Source organism: Struthio camelus, chromosome 3 (genome assembly GCF_040807025.1).
Source record: "Struthio camelus isolate bStrCam1 chromosome 3, bStrCam1.hap1, whole genome shotgun sequence".
NCBI classification, from domain to species: domain Eukaryota; kingdom Metazoa; phylum Chordata; class Aves; order Struthioniformes; family Struthionidae; genus Struthio; species Struthio camelus.
In genome coordinates, this window is record NC_090944.1 from 79,651,213 (window position 1) to 79,675,947 (window position 24,735).

Consider the following 24,735-nt stretch of genomic DNA (forward strand, 5'->3'; position numbering starts at 1 on the left):
AAAATTATTATAATTTTGAGTTAAAGGCTATCATAGAATTTGAAGTAGAAATAATACTAATTCAGGACACAATGAACTTCAGCTGTGATATTATGACTTGACACCACTTTAATGTTTTTGTCACCCCGTGCTAGGATGCAGGTTTCAGCAAAGTTTTCAATGCAGAGAAAAAGGAAATTATGTTGTTGGACAATACAACCGCGAAACTTTATTTTTGTCTAATTTGTCTATGTTTTTAGATAAAACAGTTCCCCTCATTTTTGCATGGTAAGAAAAGAAAACTTTTAATTCCTTCAAAGCTATGAGTTTTTTTAACTGAAGTTTGTTATTTTTTACATGTTTTAGTATTTCTAGGATGTGGGAGGATTTTCCCTGAATGAAAAGATTGTTTTTCCTGAGAGTCTCTGTGGAAGAGAAAGCTACAAAGTAGAAATAATTATGGCTTGAAAATAAGAAATCTTTGCTGTGGGCATGATTATGGTGCTAACTTTTTACTGTACTAAAACTCCCACTAACATTAGTTGATGGGAGCAATTTATGCGTGTAAAAGTCACTTCAGTGTGATGCCGAAGCGTATCTTATTCACTTTTATATTTTCTTCTAGGGTACTGTTAGATTTTAGGGAATGTATATTAACAGGTCTCCTCCAGAAAGAGCAGTTTGCTGGTATTGGGCAGGACTTTTGCTTTCAGATGCTCCCCCAGAGCTTTGTTGTCATTTAGGTGTTTCTAGTCATGTCCATATGTCTGAAAAGCATCATTGCTCATCATGAGATAGTAATTCACTTGTGTTCAGTCACTGATGTGCTTAGATGAGTTGTATCCGGGTCTTTCAATGACCCTGTGCTTTAACAAGACGTGACTAATATAACCTTATTGTCCTCGATAATGCTTGCAAAGCAGATGAGCTAAACTATAATATCTGGTCAGAAGACATGAGAAGCTATATAAATGCCAAGAGAAACAGGATGCATAGTGCCATTTATCTGAGGAAAGCAGGAGAGATCAGCTACGAGGACAAATACCCCGTTCCGCATATTAGAAAAAGTGTGTGTTGAAAGTTGTGTCATCAAGTGAGTTGACTTAAATGGAGATAATTTAGATGATGGGTATTTAAAGTCCTTGTATTAGCCTTAGACTCTTTAACTGGTATAAATTACAGCTGTGCTGCAATGAGAAATATTGAGTGTGGGGTAGCTTTTCTCCAGACATTTGCTGCTCATTAGTTACTTGTACTACCATGTTGTTTTTGTTGCGAGAATGGCATGCAACATGAGAAGGAAGATTGAAGAAACAATTAAAATGGATACATGCTATTGTATTTTGAAGAAGATCATCAAAATAGGACTAATTACTCTGGTTGTGATTTCTGTGAGCTATGCACTGCCATGAAATAGTTGATAATATTGATTTTATTTTGTATTTGTTATCACTGGGAAGTCTAAACAGTTTTGAGGTTATTTACTTTTCTTAAATAAATCTCAAAAGATATTTGTATAAAAACAGATTTGAAAAAAGTTGAGGAACTCTGTATCAGAACACAGGGAACCAAATATAAAACACATAAACACCTGAGACTAATTTAGAAGAAAAACAGAGAGAAGAGAGAGAAGATGGTAAATAAAACTAGTGAAAAATTGTCTCCTTTACAAAAAAAAAAGGGGGGGAGGGAGAGTGAGAGAGGGAGAATGAGATTGTATTGTGTGCTGTATTAACTCTGGGGAGTGCCATAATATGATGGAATTTAAGGGAAAAAAGTTTGCTGAGGTATGGCTCATGACATCAAAAAAGCCAGTTCTTCTTGGAAAAACTGGAAATTGTTCTTGTGAAAGGATAATTATAGTTTATTGCTGCAGCTAGTTTCCACATGTTACCTTCTAGTTTAGAAAAACGTTCACTGCTTTACTTTCTGATTTTTCTACAGTGAGGGCAATCCCACAGAAAAGGAATAAGAGAAAGTGCTCAGTTGCCCAAGATTCAAGAAGCAAGTGTTTAATGTCTTTAGATCTGCATTTGCAGTCATTTTAATGATTTTTTTGGGGTGTGGATATTCTGGCAAAAGCTATAGTGGTTTAAGAAGCAAGAATCATAGTAAATTCTGACTGTTCAGAGGTGCTGATGGCTGCAGAGAAGTATTAGAGCCATCTTTTGCAATCAGTAATAATTTTTTCTAAGTTTTATTTCCGCTCCCAGGGTCTACCATCTTGTTACCCTGCCCATCTTGGACATGATACCCTTTTCACAGTGATGGACGGTTAAGGAACTTCTCATAAATATTTCTTACTATGCTCTTTTTGTGATTAAGAGGTGTAGCAGGCTTTTTTCTCATACTCACTGCAAACAGGTAAAAATGGAAAACGCTAATCACAGTTTGGACATAGGAGTTAAAGACCACCTCGTAATAAGGCAACTGAATTTTGATTGTAAATCTCCTTATATGAGCACTGCTTACAATAACTTGTGAGCCATGTGCTCTCAAAATCTAAGGATCTAAGGGAAGCACAAGCCAACTCTTGGCTCTACAGATTTTTAGAGCTTGTCTTCAGAATCCTTCTGGATTATAATTTTTTTCTTAGCAAGTACGGGGCTTTGATTCTTTTATTTTCCAGTGAAAACTGAAATCTTCATGCAAAGATGTTATCAAGAAATGAGAATTTAAAAATCTCACCACAAACACTAGTGAAAAAAATTATGACAAGTTGTAATTTCAAGAAGGAGAAAAGGAAAAATTCCCTTTCTTCTTCTCAGCCATTAACTGGACAGTTGGAAAGCTACAAACTAAAATTGCAGAAGTGGCTGGTGATTTTGGACGCTGCCTGGGAAAGGGATATGTCCGAAAATGGACCAAATTTTTAAAGGGTGTTCAGCACTTCAGGTAATCTTTGAAGGTTTTTCTATTATTGAAACCCAACTGATTTTATCTGCTTCAGGAACTGCACTCGCTCAGTGCTCTGTCAATAGTAATAACTACCAAACAAATAGGACAAACCCTGTGATTTACTCTTCCTGGATGACACCGAAGAAACAAGGAAGCAGTATGGTTTTTTTTTGCTTGTCTTTCTCTGTACCTTTCTAACAAGTCTGTCACGGTCTAATTTTCTCCCCAACTCTGTGAAGCCGCAAGTTAATGTCATAAAGAGACTATGTTATTAACGTAGTACTCAGTGAGTGCTGTGGTAGGGGAAAAATGTCTTTGCCGCTAATGTGAAGTTGCTTAAAGCTGCATGTGTACCAAATACTTGTCATATCTCTTTCTTCTAGTAAATCTCACATACTGAAAATTAAATGAAACTTTATTATCTCAATTAGATGTGATTAAAAGAAAATGAAACCCATAACTGAAATCAATAGTCTAGAAGTGAGGAATTAACTGCTGATTAAACTAGATTCTCAGGGCAAACCCAGGGCTTTCTAAGAGTATTTTCTCACTGTATCTTAGAGGTTATTATTTTTCTTCTCAGCAGTTCGCATCTGATCTGATTCATAAATACTCAGAACAGCACTTAGCTCTGGAGAAGCTCCGATTTGGGGAGTCCAGTTTTCTCTGTTCTCTTTTTGCTGGAGAAATGCATTTCACCATGAAGAAAAGAAGACCGCATGCAAATTTCTGTGGCTGAATGGACTTCATTGTAGCGCAGGAGCTGTATCACTGTCCTCAAGTGCAACCTGTCAAGACGGTTTGACCTTGCTTTACTTCCCCTTTCTAAGAATGCTTTATTAGAGAGAGATAACATTTGATTACTATATATGCACTTCATGTACTGTAAAGGAAGGAAGGAAGATAATTTTTTTTAATGCTCCCAGTTGTTTAATGAGGAATCAAACAGCACTCTCAAGGCTTCGGCTGCTTGTGAACTTTTCTGAACGTGAAGTGGAAATCCTCAATGGAAGAAGAGGCAGTTCTCCCCGTTACTTCTTCCTTGTTTCATCCTCATAATCAGTGTAATGATTTTGCTTTACCTTTTAGAAGCTGTTCTCTTGACATTTCTCTGCAAGTGTGCTAGTCTCTTTTGTAGAACTGCCAGTGTAAAGAATACTGCCTGGGTGGAAGAAAAGGGGAGAAGATATAGAGAGAAAATCATAGAGTGCAAGCAGTATTAAGTTTTTAATACCTTTTTCTTCTCAAATGCATATCCCAACAGGATGCTGCTGTTACCCTGACGCTTTGCACCGACAGTTGTGACCTGCCTAATATCATGACTTAATGGAATTGGACATCCTTATGGCATCTCTTGTCAGGGCAGCAGCTGACAATACTGCTTGAGCAACCCTATTTTTTTGACATAGACAAAGCCTCTACCCGCAGTGCTCTGGAGGGCAACGGTAAACATAGGAGGCATTGGTTGGCTTTTGCTGTGGTCTTAGCTCGGCTGCCTTAAAGTAAATTACTTCCGACCACTAGATGGCTCTGCCAATATGTAGTTACAGGTTCAGCCTCTCGTTGGAGCCCTGGCTTGAGCAAAAGTGCAGTGAGCAAGAGCGTGTGGGAAATGGCAGTCCCAACTCACGGGGGATTTTGAGCCTCTGAAGCTGTTTTTCGTTCCAACATGGATAGAAAACAAAGTGTAAAAATTCTGCAAAAGGAAAATATCAATGTGCAGGGAGGAGGAAACTGCAAAGCCAGTTTGTCCATGAAATCCCAGGTGGCAGAGCTGGATTCCTGAATTGTGCCAGGCCAGGTGGTGGTCCTGATGCTCGGGCTCCAATACGTCCATGCTTCTTTCCAGGCAGCCTCTCTGCAGGTCTGCATGGAGCAGGAGAGCTGAAGTTTTCAGTCTCTTGGCCTTGCAAGTGGCCTCTTGTGGAAGGATCCTGAAGGATGCCAGGTGTCTGAGGGAGCCCTGTCAGCTGGGAAGGCTCCATGTTGATCTCCATCTAGTATATCAGGCTCATTCTGATGAAATGAAAATAATTTCCCCTCCCCTGTACCCTGGCTGATTTTCTTCCGAACCTCCAAATGTACCAAATGTTTCACAACAGCCTATTGCTGTGGTTCCTTCAATTTTTATTTTGCCTTGGGTATCTAAAACATTATGCAATGCTTTGACAGCAAATGTTGGTCAGAACTGAATTCCAGTGAGGATGCTTCAGTTTCCTCTCACTACAATGATCCATGTTTGCAGTGTTTCAAAAAAATGCCTGATTTCTGACACTGCAAAAAGTTGTGAGCCTTCTCCTATGACGCTGCTGATATTTTAGCTTGAATTAGAGGAGCAGTCCTGCTCCTTTCTACTAGAGAAGAAACATTCCTCTTGTTCTCTCTTCTGATGATGGAACTTGCAGTGTTCCCTCCAAGGTGCATTTGCTAAATGGCTGATCTGAAAAAAATAGAAGAGGGAATGCCCCCTTCCCCTTGCTTCTTTTTTGTAAGGGACTTGCTTCAAGAGAAACCCCTCAGACCATGGTCTCAGGACGGTCTACAGACCTGGGTCTTCCCCCTCACCCCTCTCACCTCTGTGTTTGATCTTCTGGGCTAACAAGAACTGTGCGTCTTTGGGACAGAGCAAGACTCCTGGGGAGTAGTCTCTTAGACCTGGAGCATTTCTTTACCTCTTCATTTTGTTAGCAGTTCATCCATTTCAGCAGCCAATTTCTTAACATTGTCTGCTTTTATTGTGCAGTAGTTTCAGGCACAGCCAAAGAGCTAGCTAGGAGGCAGGAGTAACTTCACTATTACACTTACCTTTTCCAAAAATGCTCCCCACGTCCTGGGCTTTGGCTTTACAAGGGCCTCTATCAACCGAGCAGCCCTGAGAGTCAGCTCAACGCTATGAGGAGTCTGAAAGCAAAGTCACGTTTAGGGTAAAAACACTGCACTTAAGCATACCATTCTGATTGATTTTCTTTGGTCTGAGAGAAGACCTGAGAGACAGTTGTGTAGCAGCTCTCTTCTCTTGAACCCATTCCTTCTTTCCAGCCTCCCTCCTCTGGAAGGCAGCAAGTCTGGGCTCCTTTAACTACTTTCTCAGAGCTGTCAATGCTTGTAACCTGCCACTCTCTGGGCTTCCCTGCTGGATTAACAGGATCTGGCTGTAATCCAGCCAGGGTGATGTCTCCAGGCCCTTTCTGTCTTGGAGATAGAAGCAGTGAACTTTGTTCCAGCCGTTCCTGGCCTTTTCCCAAACAATCAAAAGTCTTCTTTTTTAATTGCTTGCTGGTGAGGGGATTGAATCGTTTTAAATTCATTTGAAAATAAGGTTATAACCAATGGTGTTATCATGTGACATATGCATTTTTCTTTCTGCTAGGCCTGCTAAAAGAATTCTTGTGGCTTTTCAAAGGCTAATTTGGGGGGAAGTGTTCTTTTTTGGTGTTTTTGTTTTTTAAGGTTCTCAAATATATCCATTATGGCCCAGGTTGAAGGTATATGCTGACAAGTAAGACTTACAAATACACTTTAATGCACTTATTGTTTGTAAAATTAATGGTGAATCTGTAGTTTCAGCTGCATTTTGAGACACAAAGTCAGAGGGACCAAGAATGATGGCTTGTAACCTCATCAGGGTGGGACAGTCGTAGGTGAATATGAAAACTGCCTCTGTGTCTGTTTGTCTCTGCCCTGTGGGACAGCTCTAGCTTAACATCTGACCTTCCTGGCCAGACAGTTTGTGAGAGAGAATCTGCAGATCAAGAATCTCCTTTTACAAGTAAGATAGTTGATTTGCATAGTTAATTAATCAGTTAAGTAACTGACTTGATCATTAATTAGTAGCTACTAGTAAGATTCTGTCAGACTAAGCTGATTTCTAGTAACCAGAAGTACAATTATGAGCTTACAATTACCGTGTTTATTTTTTTTTCCCCCTCCATTGTTGCAAGAACCTCAGTTAGTGGTAACGTGATGATTTAGGACTATTACATAAGCCTCTTTCTTTGACGAAGGACAGTGCTTCAGGCGCTGCTATAATTTGGGGCAATGCTATTCCTAATGTTTGGTAAGTGAGATCTGTGATTAGGTAATCATTGATTTTTAGGGAAATTTTTGTAGAGCTATCACTAATTTCATATCACCTGTCAATTCATTGCCCATTGAAGTGCAGATTGTTGCAGGCAGCCAAATAAACAGAAAGCAAATAGCGAAGTTAAAGCTGGAGACCAGTGTAAAAGAAATGGAAACAGAAGAAAGGTAAAAAGCTTCTTTTCTAGGTTGTTTTACAGCCTTGACTTAGTGCTTGGTAAAATGGAATTTTTTCGCCTAGTCGATGTTAACACCGTCTGAACAGGAACTGAGCTACACGTGTTTTGGGTCTTCTGCAATACAAATAATTTGAGTCATGTTTCATTGCTCAAATATTTTGCTCGGAAGCAGGAAGGCATATGCCCACTCTGGATGTCATCTGTGGGATGCTTGGAAGGCATATCTGGCAGGCTTGCACCAAAATCACTGCAGATCAACAGGCTCACTGTAGTTTGTAACTGGAAACACACAGTGTCAGGCCTTGTAGATTTTAACTTTCACAAGAACACTATTAATAGATTAAGTGTGCTTTTTAAAATCAGAATCATTAGAACTTGCTGCTTTTTTTTCTTCCCCTTTTTTCCCCACTTAGCACTATCTTTGATCTTTAACAGAGATAGTTCTGTTTATTTCAGAAGAGATGCTGTAGTCAAATGGAAATGATTGCAAATTATTTCTGATAAGTCCCTTGCTGTGTTTCCACGTTTCTTGCATCAGCTATTACTCACATACCTACTTTTTTACTACTGTTCTTGAAAGAGGAGGATTGAAGTGGTGCTAATAAATACAGCTATGCAAACTGGTATTTATACTTGTTGAACCAAAAAAACCCTTTGAAAACTTGAATTAGAAGTCTTCTAACTGAAACTACTTTTTATATAAAGTATTTGGTTCAGTCTGAAATTGTCTTTTCTGATGAAAATTATTGTGTGTTCTTATTTCAAGAAAAGCCAAAGAAACGTAGGTATGGTTTACAAACTAAAACCATTCTTTTCACTTTCATCTAATAGTTCAAGAGTTTAAACAAAAAAAAAAAAAAGAAAAAGAAAAAAAAAGATTTTCCAGGATGTGGGAGAAACAGGTTTGTTTCTCTCCTTAAAGTGAAGGAATCTGAGACTATATTAACCTGCTCCCAAGACGGTGCTTTGGAAAGTATGTTTTAAAGCCATCTGAAGTGGGAGAGGATTCACTCTGTCATGTTTTGCTTTCTTTCTCTCTTTGATATGATCCACTTTCCAGTTTCAGTGAACTGAACACCTGTTGCAGCAGACTGCAATGCTGGCACACTTGCCCATGTGGGTGCCTTAATCGTAGGCTGGAGGCTCATCCTGCCCTCCATTTCCCGCATCTCAAGCTATTGCAAACTGAGAGTCTGGAAGCCCACGTGCTGGCCTCGGTGCCTAGCATACCCCTTTGGAGGTGAGACCCAGCTTCAAATCATTGTCAACCTGAGTCAGGGCAAGGCTTCCCAAATGGGTGCGTATCTTTAGTGTAGCGCCCTGAGTGCTATGCTCTTAGGCAGTCTGGGCCACATCGTCTTCTGCAGCTACTTTAGTTAGGAATCAGAGTGAGTGTTTCCTTTTAGGATGCTCACCTTGCGGTATGAACTGAAATGTTGTCTCTCACTGACCTCTTGCTGACTTGGAAAACTCCCAGGTTCAGATGGCTTCGGAATCTATCCCATGAGCACAGCTGCCAGCACCGGATGCACGCCAGGGTTGCTATGGAGTCTGTGCAGCGGTGTGACCATGTAATGTCACACACAGGCACAGCTTAGGGTTCACACAGCTCGGCAGGGGATACTAGCTGCTATGTGTGAGAGAGCAATACTGGGGAGGAGGAGGGCAGTTCCCAGAGTCAACCCCTGTATATTCATGCTGGACCAGCCAACAGGATGAACGTAGACTAGCTGTACTTGAGTGGTCGTATTATTCCAGTTCCTTCTCCTATGTCTGTTCAGAAAGGATAGGCAGTTCTCCTGCAGTGTACCTGCAAAGAATTGAAAGGGATCACTTCTTCGCTGTAGTGCAAAGAGCAAAAGGTTCTGAAATGTTAGCTTTGCAACAGCTGATTACACTTGAGTAGAGGTAAAAACCCTAGCACTACTTCACAGTGCAACTACCATCACTCAGGTTAGGTTTGCTTGCGAGAGATAAACTCAGGTTATCTATATGAGAGTCATTAATGCAGTGAACATATAATTTCTATGCCTTTCTTTACATGGGGAATAATAAATTATAGTCTTAACTAGAATGAGATGAAAACTTTTGCTACTTTTGAAAATTGGCTTAAAGACTAGTTAGCCACTTTTTGGAAACTAAGCAAAAGTTGGACTTAAAGTCACTGAGAAAATTCTGCTAAAGTCCAGTTCAACTATTTTAGCATAAATAACACAAGTGGAAACATTTCCTTGCCAGTTAACTGACTCTCCTCCTCTCATTCCTGGTATCATGCTGATTCAAATCTGTACAGTTCTTATAATTACACCCCACCCCCCTAAACCCAAAATGCACACAAAATGAAGAAATGACAGGGAAAAGGCCACATGTCACAAAAATTACTATAATTTAGTCTGTTATTCCCTGGCTTTCTGGCTCAGCATTTGAGGCTCCTATGTTCTTTGCTTGTATAACTAAAGGTGTTTCCTCTGCTTGTTTACACTAACAACGATTTCTAAACATCCTTGAAATTACTTGCTACAACATCTCTCCTCATTTTTTTATTACTTCAGTTTGAACCACTTTTAGAAAGTGCTTCTTTCTATTTTTGAATAGAAACAATTGGGAGTCAGAAAAATGTGTATTTGTTTGCCTTTCTATTTTTGGTTTGAAATTGTAGCTAGTAGGTGGCTTTTGTTTTCTGTTTCAAAATATTATTTTCAAATTAAAGCAAATATGTATTAAGAATGGCGTATCTCTTAAACTATTTGTTTTAGTAACAGGAAAAAGTTCTTGTTAAAAATTCTTCTGAAGTGTGGCTCTGTTTTTGGAAATCCTTTCTTGCTCACGGAAATAGAGTCTTATACCCTCTTCCATTTCACTGAATGATTCTTTTATACATAGGATTCAGTTTTATAGCAATGTTGCTACCACTAAAAAGTTGACTTATTTTCCTTCATCTTCTAAATTGCATCTATTTTTCCTCATATGTGCATTCTACCACACCAAAGAAAATCACTTAGGGAGGTGGCTATTGGTTGTGTATACCAAATGAGATTGTCTACACTTTTGCCTAGAGTGATAACTTCAAACTTTGTATATCTTTGGGAGGAAAAACCCCCAAACCTAGAGTATGTTGTTGGCGTGTGCAGATTTTGCTCTCCAAAAAGAAAAACTGCAATTCATTGTTTAAGAGGTAGTTCAGTAGGAGATCCCTTATCGTTTAGGAATCCTAATCAGGCAGATTAGTGAATTAGAACTCCCAGAAATCACTGGGAATAGCTCAGCCTAAGTGGAAATCAAAGAAGTTCTCTAGATTTCTTTCGAAACTAAAAAACAAAAAACAAACAAACAAAAACCCCCCCCTGCTTTACCTATTCATTCTCTTTTCATTCTCTAAAATAAAACATATCCATGAGTTTTATTATATTTATTCCATAGAAAAACTTGGTAGCTTTATATTAGAGGGCTTTATCACCAGTGGACTGGTGGACTTCTACGCCAGCATAATCAGATCACATAATATAGCATTATCTTTGGAAAAGATTATTTTTTGTGGGGAGAGGTAGTTTGGGGGAGCGGAGGGGAAAGTTGACAAGTCAAAGCATTTTAACAGATTGTACTCTACTGCCAAGACTAATGTCATGAAAGCATGATACAGAACTTTAGGAAACAAAACTTTCTTCTTTTACAGCTTTTCTACTGAGTTTGAAACCATTCATGGAAGCTGATGGCAGTGCTCTCGTAAGTACATCTGAAGTTACAGCAGAAATACTGAGTCATTGGATAAGTTGAAGGGAGTGTATGTTTGGGTTTGTGTCCTTGTGATCACTGAGGACAACATCAATATCCTAACAAGATCTTGCTTATGGGTTAGACCAAGTGGTGAGACTGTCACAGCCTGCCCCAGTTCTGCTCTCTGAGTGACATGAAATCTATTGTACGAGCCTGACTTCAGGGGTCCCATCGTTTCCAAGTCCTACCCTGCAGCGGAAGGGACAGCAACAACTTAGGACACAGAAGCTTAGTAAAGGGTTTTCTTAGCTACACGTTTTACTCTTGTGAAGCTGTAAAAAATGAACTGATGGCCTTTGCCTTCTCAGATTCGCGTGCTGGGAATCAAACTGCATGAGGTATGAAGTCTGGCCTTCAGTATTAGTGCACTGCCTCTGCTTTTGCTTGCATGAAAAATTTTTATTTCACCTAAAACAACCTCATACACCCTTTTTACCCTACTTATTTCTCTTGGGGAGTTTGCAGGCTGCAGCCCCTCAGTTTTTAGGCATGCATGTGCTTCTTCTGGCAGAAGCGTTCCCTGGGGGTAGCCCTTGTGCTTCCTGAAAACTTCCCAGAGAGGCCCTGCCCACCTGAGGCTGGTTTCCAGCTACAGGCCGAGTACTCCAGGCCACCCATTTGGAAGGGAGGCTGGAAATAGGTAGTGTCCATGCTGCATATTTGCAATTTGGAAATGAGAACTCTACACTGACAGAGGCCTCTCGCTGAAGATGTCTTCTCCAGTATGCTCTTGCTTATCTGTGGAGCCGGCCTGCCATATGAGTGGCTGCTAACAGCGCCGAGCCATACGCCTCCCTTTGCAACTGGCCTGTGGGTATATTTGTGGAGTGGAGGAGGACTGGACAGCAACTGTGCAGCCTGCATTTACATGCAGGATCACCATCCCATCCTGCTCAATCCCCCAGACCTTAGCAAACTGATATGTAAGCCAAAAACCTCCCAGCAAAAAGATAAAAACTACTCTGTGTTGCCAGTCCTGCACAAAAATTAGGACCCTAGCCTTCTAAAACTGGAAGTAACTTTAATGGTCTGCATTTGTTTTAGAGCTTTCTGAGCATTATTTTTCTCAGATTTTCCCTGGTAACAAGGAGAGCTAGAAATAGGTCTAACTTTTTCAGTTGAAGCTGTGATAATGAAATGAATTACTCGTGATCAGGAAATACAGACATATAGAAAAACATCCACCATTGTCAGAGGCTTGATAAAGTCACGACATTTGGTTCTGTTTCAGGTCACTCCAGTGACTAGGTCTAATAGTTACGGTATGTTAACTTCTGAAACTTCTGTTTCACCCCGATCAGTAGCACTGATTTTACTGGTGATAGCTCTGCATTCCGTAGTCAGTATTTTCTCATTGATCTGCACTGGTGTTGATATCTCCGATTACGAGTGAAACTTAAAAGTCTCTCTTAACTAATGTTCACCTAGGGTCATGAAATGAAAGATTCTTGACTCGCATAAGACATTTTTCAGAGGGGGAACATTTGATTTTTGAGGAAAGATTTGCAAATAGAAACTTTCTAAAGTTGTATATTCTTGAGGAAAACTGACCCCAAATCCTGCTGGTGAGGCATTATATGAATTTGGTGGTAGATTCATTTTAAAATAGATTTTCCATTGGGTTAAGATGAATAAGGTTTTATTGAAAATGATTTCTTTATTTTATAAAATACCTCTCTGACTACAAACACTGATGCTTAGGGAAAAGACATTGCTTGTGTTTCTTCAAAGATTGCCAACATTTGGGAAAGCAAGTCTGTCAATAGCACCAGATTTCTTAGTGTATTCCATTACTGCAGTCTGGAATTAGAGATTGCTCTTATGAAGAACAAACTGGATATTTTTTCTACGATGAGGATATGATTTTTTTTGTATGACTCTGAACAGCAATAAAATCATTAAAGTTGCTGAATTCCTAGTTTAGAAAAGAGCTCTCTATAATATTATACTTTTTGTTCTTCCCCTGATGGAGAGGCTCAAAGGCATATTTTTTGCTTCAGCTTTCTGGAATCCTGGAAATGAAAACCAGAAATGTAGCTTAATTCATGAGATCTCACTCAGCAATGACTTTATCACATATTTGTCACTGATTTTATCCAGGCAAACTAAATGCATTGCTGGCTTGGGGAGCTCCTCTTCCCCCATTAATTTCCCAACTTGTCCAGTGAAACGTGAAAAGATGGAGATCTATCAGCCCTGCTAACCTGCTGCAGGAAACAGTAATTGCTGATGAATAATAAATGCACATTTATAATTTTCTTTTCTGCTACTTCAACTTCTTACTAAGTAATCAGTTTTCTCCTCAGGCTATATTTTAAAGCAGGCCCAAACTGATGATTTCTGTAATATGGATTTCAATTCTTCCTTGAGAGATGGGCCATAGACTATACTACCTTGATTTAGGTTATCAATAAAGTTAGTGGGAAGAACTGTTTCTTCCTCAGTTGTTTAGAGAGCCACATCCTGTCCCAGTATTGCTCTTACCACTGTACAATGTTGTTAGGTTGGGTAAAGATGATGAAGTGTCCCCACTGCAGTATCATGGCAAAGATGTAACATCACCCCACTATGTAGTTTCTGCGCAAGGAGAGTTGATTCACATTTGCGTTTCTTAATACCACCTTGGAAGCTCTAGACAAAAGTGATTAGCATGACAGCATGACAGCATGACCCATTGATTCATGACAGCTATATTTTCTTTCTGTGTGTCCCAAGTAAGGCATTACTTTCATTTGAATGAGGAAACAGAGAGTGGCCCGTATAGGATGGTTAAATATCAGACTCCAGTATAAGTGATCCGTTTTCTCGTTGCTTTTCTTTGTCTGTTGTCATGGAGAATAGTCTGAGAGAGACAGGCCATGATAAAATTAAAAAAGAAAAAAAAAAAAGGGAGAGTGAGCAAAAGAATGAATACATGATGATTAAGCAGGAATCTGGGATTATTCATTCCTGGTAAAGCCTCCCACAAGTGTGCTATACAGGTCACCTCAAATAAGCACCAGATAAGCACAAGTCTTTGTGATATGCAGTTCTGCACTCTGATACATGCTACAATGATAACTAGATAGAGAATGTTTAGCTGTTGTAAATATTGATGATAGTGGTTTCTTTTATTATTGTTTCCAGATGGTGCAGCTTTATTCACCTTTAATTCACCTGCAAAAAGAGCCATCAAATCCTTCAAAATATTATTAAATAAGTTTATATTTTTCTTCAAAGCTGGTTGCTTAGGTAGAGAAAATACATTAGGGATGTTCATAATGTAGCTCTGCAGTGGATCAGGTAGCTACCAGCTTTGCAGAGCAACGTTGTGACCAAGCACATTAAATTATAAGTCCTCTATATCCAGCATTTGTCATCCAGAGGTCTCAAAATCTTCCTAAAAATAAAAAAGGTAAATGATACTGTTCCCATGCCAGAGATGGAGAGGCTGAGGCAAGGAAGGTAGAGTATTTGGTACACAATCACGCAACCAGCCAGCCTGGCTAGGGGGAGATTAGTTTAAAACCCAGACTTTATGTATCTAATGCTCTCTTTTTTGGTCCCCGATCTCCTGTTTTAGTTTCATTTTCTATGCATTTATGTGGGATGAAATATTTTCTATGTACACTGCAAATGAGTAAATATAATTCAAATATGTTATTTTTACACTGATTAAAATTCATATATATATAGCATGGCAAACTTCTCATATATTTATGTATTACTGTTAGGACAATCTGCCAAGTTTGTGCTTTTTTTGGTTACTTTTCTTTTACAAATGTTACGAAACTCTTACTCATGTAGGGGGAAATATACTGTCTACACTAATTTGAAAACAAGTGGAAAATGCAATTTGTTTCCTTTTTTTAAGAAGTGCTTAGGAGGTCTAAAGGACAATAAAACATCTGACATGTACTTTTATTCTTTTTATTGTTTGTAATTCTCCCTCCTGGAGTGCAATGAAAATTAAAATATTGGAGTCCTAACTTTTTATTTTTTAACTTCTAAACACAGAATACGATTCAGGCAAACACAGAGTAGAAGCTGCCTGTGGGTGTGAAACAGGAAGCACCAGTGGGTAGGCATATGTATAACAGAGTTACGTTTGCTCTTGTTCAACTACATCTACATCAATTTTAATTAACACATTTTATGCTTCAGCTACTAACGTCCTTTCAGCTGTGAGTAGGTTATGCGATTCCATCCTGCATATACCACCAGCATCACCACCACATCCTTCTCTAGCTTTCCCCTCCCCTTTCTATACAAATGTTGCAACACAATCTGAAATTTCCTCTTTTCTTTCCTTCCTGCATTTCTTACAGGTTCCCTTGCGTCAGAAGACAAAAAAGAAAAGTCAAGGTAATGAGTGATTTTTTTTTTCTTTTCTCTTCTGGGTTCCTCTTTTGTTATTTTCTTAGTGTGCCTTGTTCTTGGGAGGGTGAGGATTTTATACTGCTGCTTAGCTGGTGGAAGATTGCTTTTTAACTCCACTGATTTTTGCACTAATTCTGAAAAAAATGACAACGTGCTGTTCCTTTGGACTAAATCCTTGTGGTATGTTAATTGATTCAAAGCTCAAAATCAATGAAAAGCTGGAAATCAGTGAAGCAGAATCAGGTACAGGCACATACACACACACGTTAGCGGTTTGCATGTACTTGGCATAATAGTTTTCTCTAGCTGTGTCTTAAATAGATGTACTGTTTTTTCAGTGCAGCTGTGTGAAGGGCAGTGTATGCATGCTTCTCTTAAAAGGATCAAAAGATATATTTTTAATTTACAAAAAGTCATATCATCTCTATGCATGGTTATCTTATCATTAATTAGTATCTGCATTATCTATAGCTTACTTTTGTTTTTATGCATCAGAACGCCTTCTCAAATGAAAGTGTATTTACAGCATTATAAAACTGAATGACTTCTAAACATATTTTAAGATATGCCTAGCTGACTTAAGATCACTAGCTAAGGCTGATATCTTTAATTGGCAATAAAATCTTTTCTGGTAATGTACTTTTAAACAAGTGGAACACTATTTTAAATGGCACAGGGTTCTTTATAATGAGCCGACGGAGGATATCGTGTAAAGAGCTCGGGCAAGCCGATTGCCAAGGATGGCTCTACAAAAAGAAGGAAAAAGGAGCTTTCATTGGCAACAAATGGAAAAAGTTCTGGTGTGTGCTGAAGGAGTCATCGCTGTATTGGTACAGCAGTCAGCTGGTGAGTACAGTGTCCATCCAGCTCTGGGTGGCTGATTACACAGGATATGCTGGCACAGAGAAGAGAGGAGTTGGGGGTACAGTTTAAACATACCCTAGAGTCGTACAACGACTGGGTTTATTTTTCAGCCCTGACATTTCATGTGATCTGAGAACTGTCTATGTGAATGTGAAACATGCAGAAAACTGTGTTTTCTAGTTCAGTAAGTACTTGTGAAATGTTAACTTCTTGTCTGTTCTGCTGTTTGAAGAGCTTCTCTTTTCAGGCATTTAAAGCATTCAGTTCAGAGCATTTCAAATGCTCTGCTGGCATTTGAATTTGGGAAAGGTTTTCCTGGGTTCGGCCGTTTACAGAAACTTGCTGTCAAGATTCAAAATAGGAATACTTTTTCACTTCTAATTCACTTAATTTTAAGAATTCTCTCTCCTCCCAAGCCTTCCACCTTCAGCTTCATCTGTTTTTTTTTAATTTAAATTTTATTTATTTATTTATTTATTTTTACAGTTTGAACTGATTGGGTTGCAGGTATGAACACTGCAGTTTTGGCAGTTTGTGATTATTTTACTCTTGATCTTACTGATGTCTCCTCCAGAGCATTGTGATTAAAGGTTCTTGCATTCTGCTGATTTTTAACTTCCTGCTCTTATGAATCGGTGCTGAAAGTCAAATCTGCAGCAGAACACTGTTTTCAATTCAGGGTCTAGCTTTCTGTTCAGAAGACAAGCTTTTCCCAGGACAGCTGGTATACATAACCAGGAGGGTTGGACTAGATGATCTCCAGAGGTCCCTTCCAACCTCAACCGTTCTGTGATTCTGTGACCTTTCTCTTCTTGCCAGTCCAGTGCAGACAGCTTCCTCCACTTAATGTGTGAGTGGGAAATAGTCCGAGACAAAGAGCAGCAGTCCCTGAATTTCTGTAATTAGCTGAAGAAACTAGGAATTAAGAACCAAAAAGGGGAAAAAAAAGTGTGATGTGGTAAGAAAGCAGAAATGGAATTCAGGGTAACTCTTTAATCCCCTTTCCAGATGACTGTCTCTGCCGCTGACGACCCACACTCAGGCTGTCATCTAGGGCACTCTGCAGATGTTCTGCTTGGATTTTTAGTGAAAGGTTATGGCTGAGTGCAAAGTAACAGTGGGTCCTAGGGAACAGCTGAATGCGTTCCAGGCTGTTTGCTATGGCTCTGTTTGATGGGGCAGAGATGGTGTCTTGCACGTGCTAGGAAGATTCAGACATAATTATTCACTTCCCTCGCTTGCACTGCTACATCCCAATAATCTAACAAAAGCTCCTATCATATTTTAGTGATGGATTGACACAGCTCGGAACTGGGGATTTCAGAGGATTAGAGGATGCTAACAACTGGCAGCTTCAGTGTGGAATTGTGAATGGTTATCTGGTTTTCTAAATGCAATAGGCTACTTTGGATATCAGAGTGTCCCAGGCCCAGCTCAGAAAGAAAGATTAATGAAACTTCTATTCACTCTTCCAACTTTTTAACAAGTTAAATGGAATCTGGATTTTTTCCACTGGTTTATTTCTATTGCAATAATCTCCATAAAATGTCTTACTAGCTTTTTCATTCAAATAAAATAGTTAAAACCATAAATAATATGAAATAAAACTCGTCATGTAGGAAGTATACCCTATTTTCTTTTCAGTTGTGGCTAGTTTCTTTTTAACAAGATAAAAAACTTTAACTGACTTTTCTTAGATGGTATTTAAAGACAGTACTGTTCTTTGGGGGGAAAAGTGAAAATATTAACTCTGCTGGTCTTGGGCTGGTTTTTTTTTTTATGGGGTTTTGGTAGTCTGGTGAAGCTTCCTATCAAGACCAAGTCAAATACACACATGAAGAGAAAGAAAAGGAGGGGAAAAAGGCTTATTTTTCCAATGCTTGCAATATTTCTGCTTAAAAGAAGTGGACTGTCAGATACTTGTCAGTCACACTAATACCTTGCAAACTTGTATTAGCACTTGCTGTTTTAATTCATTGCTTGCAGTTGTCCACCTGGCCAAGCAGTGTTATGAAAGGTGAGCTAGTTGGCTAATCAGGTCTTTTATAGATGGAAAGTGTTGGAAAGAAATTGTTCTGAGGAGTAATCAGGCTAGGAAAAAAAATAAAACGAGGCAAGATTAGGCAAATTTTGCATTAGAGGAGAAGGCTGGGAGCAGGGGGATGTGCAAAGTCACCTGCTTCCCTTGCTTGTTGTGGTCTGGCTACATTCCTCCCTCAAGATCCAGAGAAGTCCCCGTCACGGCAGGTCCCAGCGCCTCTAGACAGCATTCGCCAGTCAGGTGAACTCATCCTTTTGGTCCATACCTGCCCTCCTGTTGTCCTTGAATACCCCAAGATAAACAGGGTTGAAGAATGGGCAGCAGCCTCATTCCGATTTATTTCATACACTCAGCATTAAAGAGCTCATCCAACGTCGAGATACTTTTGGCTTGTGTCAGCCTCTGACTTTACACCTATCACAGTACTTCTTTTTAAACAAACTAGCTGGTAGCACTTTTTGGCTTTCAACTTCTGCTGACTCTTGCACACAATTTTATGTAACAAAACTGAAGTTTCTTTGGACAACTCAAAGTGCAGCCTCTGCATAAACCTAGATTCATGCAATGTTTGCAGAATCACAGTAACTATGGGGTGCTGAAAAAAGGAGAGGCGTTCTTTGTTAGGATATGCTCACTTAAACTGATTAGACCAGAACCATGTTTAGTACAGCTTGTGGTGTACATTTGAGGTGAATTTGACCTACTGAATTTTTCACCAATGTTTTCATCTCCAGATTTATGAAGCAAAAATAGCAGTGATATATTCACTGGCTTGCCTGATACTTGTTTGTACTTCTATATAAGCCTGGTTTTAACACTGTCTGCAGTTCCATTGCCTTCAGAGGAGGAGTCCTGTAACAGGCCCTCTTAGATACCGAAGTGAAGGTTCGTGGTGGAGGACTTGGGCTGACGTCAAATGAACGTATCAAGCCAGGTTACACTGACTACTTGTAGATCGGTCTGACCAGTTTCGTCATTGTAAGAAACAAGAATGTTTTGTTAATCACTGTGTAGAAACTGCAGTCAGCCAGACACTGGCAACTGTAGCATAGCAACAGCAGGGTGCTGGACCTAACCTTTTTTTCTAATGGAGCTGGAGGAAAATAAGAAGTGGGTGGAATTTGTAAATGAATGTCCGTTATTCCATATTTGGGTAGGTAACCTCAAATGACATCATGGTCTTGATGAAGTGTGTCTTAAGGCCTTCAAAGCTCTGGAAGTTTCTGTTGCTCTGATTTAATTTGCCTTCGGATCGCTCCAGTTCTGGATCTTTCACACCAGGCAGATTGGAGGAAGCAATATAGGACGCTTCTGGTGACGTTTACAGACAATGATTCCTTCAACTTAACATAAAATACTTTGTGAAAAAAATAATGAAATGCTGAGAAGGATCGGTAATAGCAGGTGAGGCGATTTGAGAGTCAAGCTTCTCATATACTGAAAGCAAACCAGGACACACAGGTCAAACCAGAAGAGCTTTAAAGTAGCTAGCTGAGGTATTGAGAGTAGTGAAGTTGGGCTCAAGTCTCAGTAGGCTTGAAACTTTTCTCCATGTCCACTTGCCCTTCCTGTAAAACATAGATATGTTTACAAATGAGACAGGGGAAGTTTTCTTTGAAACATAGATATACCCCCAGTCTGAGGAACGGAAACTTTTGGGCACAAAAACTTTTAGGAAATACATTTGAGCAGTCAGAATTTTTGGGGTGCATTCAGGAACACTAGACTCCTTGGAGAATGGCTCTTTGTTAGTGTCTGGTTTCCTCTTTTTAGTACTGTTCTATATAGAGAGCTGTCTTGAAAACAAGCATTTAAAGAGGACACTGATGCTGGACCATTCATACTGAAACCCTTGAAAGAATCGGTACTTCTGCATGCGAAGAAGGGTGGAGGGGGAAGATCAGCCTGTATAACACTGAACTCCCCTCTCATTTCATGCGTGCTGTGAATATGTGAATAGTGTTGGCTGGAAAGGGGCAGAGCACTACTCTGTTCTGACCTGTGGGTCTTTACTTTTTTGTCAGATAACTTGGCTGTCTTTTCCCAGTACAGTTGGAATCCTATAGTTTTGCAGGAGATGTGAATGATGGTTGTCATGGGGATTCAGCTAAAAAGAAATATAAAATTAAACGGATGCAGACTGTGATCTGCTGCCATTATTTATCTTTTTTTTTCCTTTTTTTCATTTACTGTATTTAAATTGTGTTCCTCACTCCATCCCCTTTGCTAGAAACTGTATGATAATTGCAGTCTTTTAGAAGAGAAACCTTTCTCCTTTGAGTTTAGTAACTGGCTACAGGAGTGGTAAGAAGTCACTGATGTCTGCTGACTTTGCTAAGGGCTTCGGGGACCTGTGGTCCAATGTGTTACACAAATTACCCACAGTTTTATGGATTGCCTCACTAGTGTACTTGTCAGAGAGAAAAAAGACTAAATAGGCTTGAGGACTGAACTGCTCTTCCAACATTCGCATGGTCTTCTCTGGACAGGGCTTAAACAGTGTGATAAAACCATCAGGAAAAATTTGAATTGCAGATTGGAGCTGTTCCACAGTATCTGGAGATTTTCACTTTATAGTGCTAATTTTTAATCTTTCTGCATCATTACAGTCACTTTAAATATTGAAAAAGGACTATCAAATGATTTAATAAAACTCATAAAGCCACTAAATTTATACAATGTATTGAGGCAAGCTAAAAAAAAAAAGCTTTTTTTTTTTTTTAATGTGAAAAACCTTTTGTCAAAAAGTAGTTAGTTTCCTTTTGCCCAAAGTATTTGCAGAGACAGTTGCTACTATTGAAGTTATTTTCTTACAGTTGGGCAAAGTAAAAAGTGCAGATTTATATGTTAGGCTAACCTGCATAAAAACCACAAGATATAACATTTTATTCGTTTAAACATTATGACTAAATAGGAAGCAGTTCAAAGTTCTTTTAATCTATGTTTTTAGGGCTATTTTACGACATCGCAATGAAACCTGAAGGAAGCTTGACTGAAATGTGTGAGCTAATATTATAATAGTGTATTTAACATTACCTTAAAGATAACATTTCAGAGAAAAGAAAATATTTAGGACTTCTATACACTTTCAATGTCTTAAAATGCCATTTTTACCTCAAGAATGACTGTGAACATGACTTCCACATGTTCTGTTTGCAGTGTTTATTTTGGTATTCCACTTATTGACCGCATGACACTTATAAGGTTTTACTGTTATGCTTCTGTTTCCTTTTTTTTCCTCCTTCCTTTTGTCTAATCATTAGGGAACTACATATCCACCAAAACCCTGCTTTCTGTTATATAGATAGCACATCCGGGGTGTGTACCAACAGTACATTTTTTTGAAAAAAGGAGGTGTTGTTCCTAAAATTCACACCATTAAGCTCCCTCCTTTCATTCATATATAAAAAGAAACATTAAACTTTACTTACAGATGAACAAACAGGAGGGAGACATCACTAACATAATTAATATAAAGCTTGAGAGTGATGCATTCAGCAACACCTTTTACCAACTTGAACATGCCAGGGGCTGCCTAAGGACTCTGGAGGGTTCTCTACATTAAAACATTTTCAACTGGTAAGTGTAAATTACTGAAGTCAAAGCCTATAGATCTATTTCCATGAGCAAATTAGAGAGTAGTCCTCAAATTTAGTTACATATTGGAGATGACAGTCATTCAGGTCCAAGCTCCCACCTTTGCACTGGTGGAAGTATCTCAGGTGAGTGTCTCCGCACTGGGTTATAGGGTCCTGATGATTCAGGAGCCCAATGAATATTCAAATATTTGTAAAAGTAAAATTGCATTGACAGCAGAGACAAATTCACAGCATTTCATGGACTCATTTCCTTGTAAGTGTCTGTGCAGCATCCTAAACCGTTTTTATAGAGTGCAGTCGAGATCAACGGCTAGTGCACCCATAGATAAAACTGTCTGAGCTGTTATTGCAATTGTAACATGTAAGGCCCTCCCAAAATAAAACAAACTTGTTATCCACCTGATGGCTTACATATCTCAAGCCATGTGTTCACTGGTGTGTAGGTGAGAAGGTACCCAGGTGTATTTGTTTTCAAGAGGTCTTCTGAGCCTCCATTTTTTATATTAGACATATTGATATTGCAGAGAAACAACTGGCATTGCATATATTTCTCATTCAGCAGTGTGTGTAATAATGACTTTGATACCACATAAACTACTTTTTTAAGGCTGATCTCTGGTGTTTGCAAGCTGGTGTTGGGAACTAATAATTCCAATGTGCTTGCCGTACTTAGTCCAGGAAATGACCACCCTTTTTGGTACAGAAATCCACAACAGTACATTCTCTGTCCTTAGTACAATAAGCAGCCCATGAACTGAACTTCTCGGTTACTTCCCCCTACTCATTCATTCACCCCTGTATATTTGCTGTACTCTATGGATCAGGGATGAAAATATTAGCTTAAGGTCTAATTGACTGAAATATTTTTTATATATATATATATGAGTTTTAGAAATTTTGGCTTGTTACTTTTTTCTTTTCTTTAGACAATTGGTATGTTCTCTCTGCTTAGTCTCACTAAATTCTGATTTGTAGAATGGAAACAAAAGTGCCCTCAGGTCAGTCTCTAAAAATGTCTGACAGGTACAAATATAATCAGAGAATGTTAAAATCCACAATAGCAAATAGGCAGTTTTCTGTACAGATGAAGACAGGTTGTGAAATCAAAGTTTTTCAGCACAGATCCTGGTGAACGTCACTGTTTCTTCTATATCAAAGGAAAAAAAAATAACAAAAAAAAATTCCACTGCTTTTTGTCCTGGAGCTACCAAAACCATTCACTGGTGAAGATGCAAAATATAAACCACTCATAGGAATATTTAATACATGTAAACTGAAGGAATGATAGTTACACTATGATTCACAGTATACTAAAGAACAGATATGCAGAGGTGCTGGGAAGCCATCCATTGCAATATCCATTTTGTGTTCATATTTCAGTTTTCTGAGCTTTAGTGTTTGAAAGTATGAATCTCAAAGACTTGTCTCGATGAGCATCTTTTTACAGTCTGTTCATATTCATGCATAATGTGACTTGAGATACTGTCAGTCATCTTCATTTAGCCTCTCTCTTTGTAATTGTTTTGTATATTTTACCTGCTTTAACTGAGCGTACATTTTCAGAATTTTAATGCGGCTAGGGGTAGGGTCTGGAAGCATTAAAGAAGTGATTCAGGAATGAATATTTTCCATATTTTGGAAAGCACAGTTTTTTTGTCATATTATATGCCATGTTCTTTTATCCCCTATTATTGCTCCTCTTAGAGGTCTATTCTGTTTGATCAGGAGTTCCAGGTGAATGAAATAGATACAGTACGGAAAAGGTTTCAGCTACAGAGAGCAGGGATTTGGGGTTAACTAGTAACTTTAGTATTTCTGGTACCACTTTCTATTGGAGTCCAGCTAACACAGAATAGCAGAGTCAATACTCGTTAAACTCTCTCCCCTCCAAAAAAGGAGCTTAATCTCCATTTAATCTCACATCTAAACAGTCCACTTGAAATGTCCTTCTAGCTTTTGTTGCCTACTGAACCATACCTGTAAATTTTGAGGGGGAATGATAATTTGGGTGGCCAAAGCCATCTGGGGTAGGTTTGTACTGTTTAATAATGGAGCTCAGCTGCCCAGGACTGTCCTTTGGCAGTGGCAACTTTTCAGCTACTGGCATGGAGGCAGCCTTTGTCTCCTCAGCCTCACTTCTGTATAGGAGTACATAAGCGAGCCTATGAGGTGTTCCATGTTAGTCATTATCCGGGGAGACCCTCTTCCACCTTTCTCTTGGATTTAGTTCACTTTTGAATTCCCTTTGCTGTAGAAGGCACCGAGGGTGCGTATCACTCACCAGACTCTTCACAAGCAAACTGATAGAGCTTCCTGCCATGAAATCTCATTTTTTTCCCTGTGTGTCTGAGTATTGACTGCAGAAAGCAAACTTTTGTCTTTCTGTTCTCAAATGCTGTGTTTGTTAAATGGAATAGCATAGGACAGCTGCTAGTCCAGCGCAGAAGTCTACTTGCTATTACTCTACCAATTCGCTTGTCCAGCATCTGTGAAGACAAAAAATTATGGAATTTATGAATTCCATTTGGATAATATAGGGCTCTTAGGAGATCTTTTCACTTAGTCTAATTCTTTCCACAAATCAGGTACCTACAGTTATTGGCAGTGGCAGCCTGGGAAACCAGACATATGTTTTTCGGATATACATGGAACAATTATTTCTGATCTTGTATCATTTATCTCTATTGAGAGCTTCTGTTTTTAGAGAGCTTAATAGTTTCATTTTCTATGACATGCACACAAAGCCTGGCTGATCTCTTTGTTGAAGTATGTTATGAGATCACTGTTTGCTACACAGGAACCGTGTTCCTCCACCTCCTCCCTGCTTTTAGTCCTGGTTTGACTAAAATTTGAATTTTGCCATTGACAATTTCAGACTTTGGATTATGCTTTTGAATAGTCATGAAACCTAGATAAGGGTACTCCAATGCACGTGTTTTGAGGTGGAGAGGAGGGGGAATCT

At 39.0% G+C, this 24,735-nt stretch overlaps 1 protein-coding gene across 13 annotated transcripts in view; it reads left to right on the forward strand.

The window, feature by feature from the left end:
- The window catches only part of IPCEF1 (interaction protein for cytohesin exchange factors 1), a 66,936-nt gene that overhangs the window by 13,293 nt on the left and 28,908 nt on the right, over positions 1–24,735 (forward strand). For 3 of the 13 annotated variants that reach the window (XM_009676997.2, XM_009676996.2, XM_068938666.1), the window contains 3 exons: positions 10,810–10,859; positions 15,218–15,254; positions 15,946–16,115. In XM_009676997.2, coding sequence (XP_009675292.2) covers positions 10,836–10,859; positions 15,218–15,254; positions 15,946–16,115 — 231 coding nt within the window. In that variant the 5' untranslated portion in view covers positions 10,810–10,835. Of the gene's footprint in view, positions 1–3,868; positions 3,942–10,809; positions 10,860–11,218; positions 11,249–14,906; positions 14,971–15,217; positions 15,255–15,309; positions 15,513–15,945; positions 16,116–24,735 lie in introns of those variants that run through there. The other 10 variants (XM_068938665.1, XM_068938667.1, XM_068938672.1 and 7 more) reach the window with 7 other exon arrangements.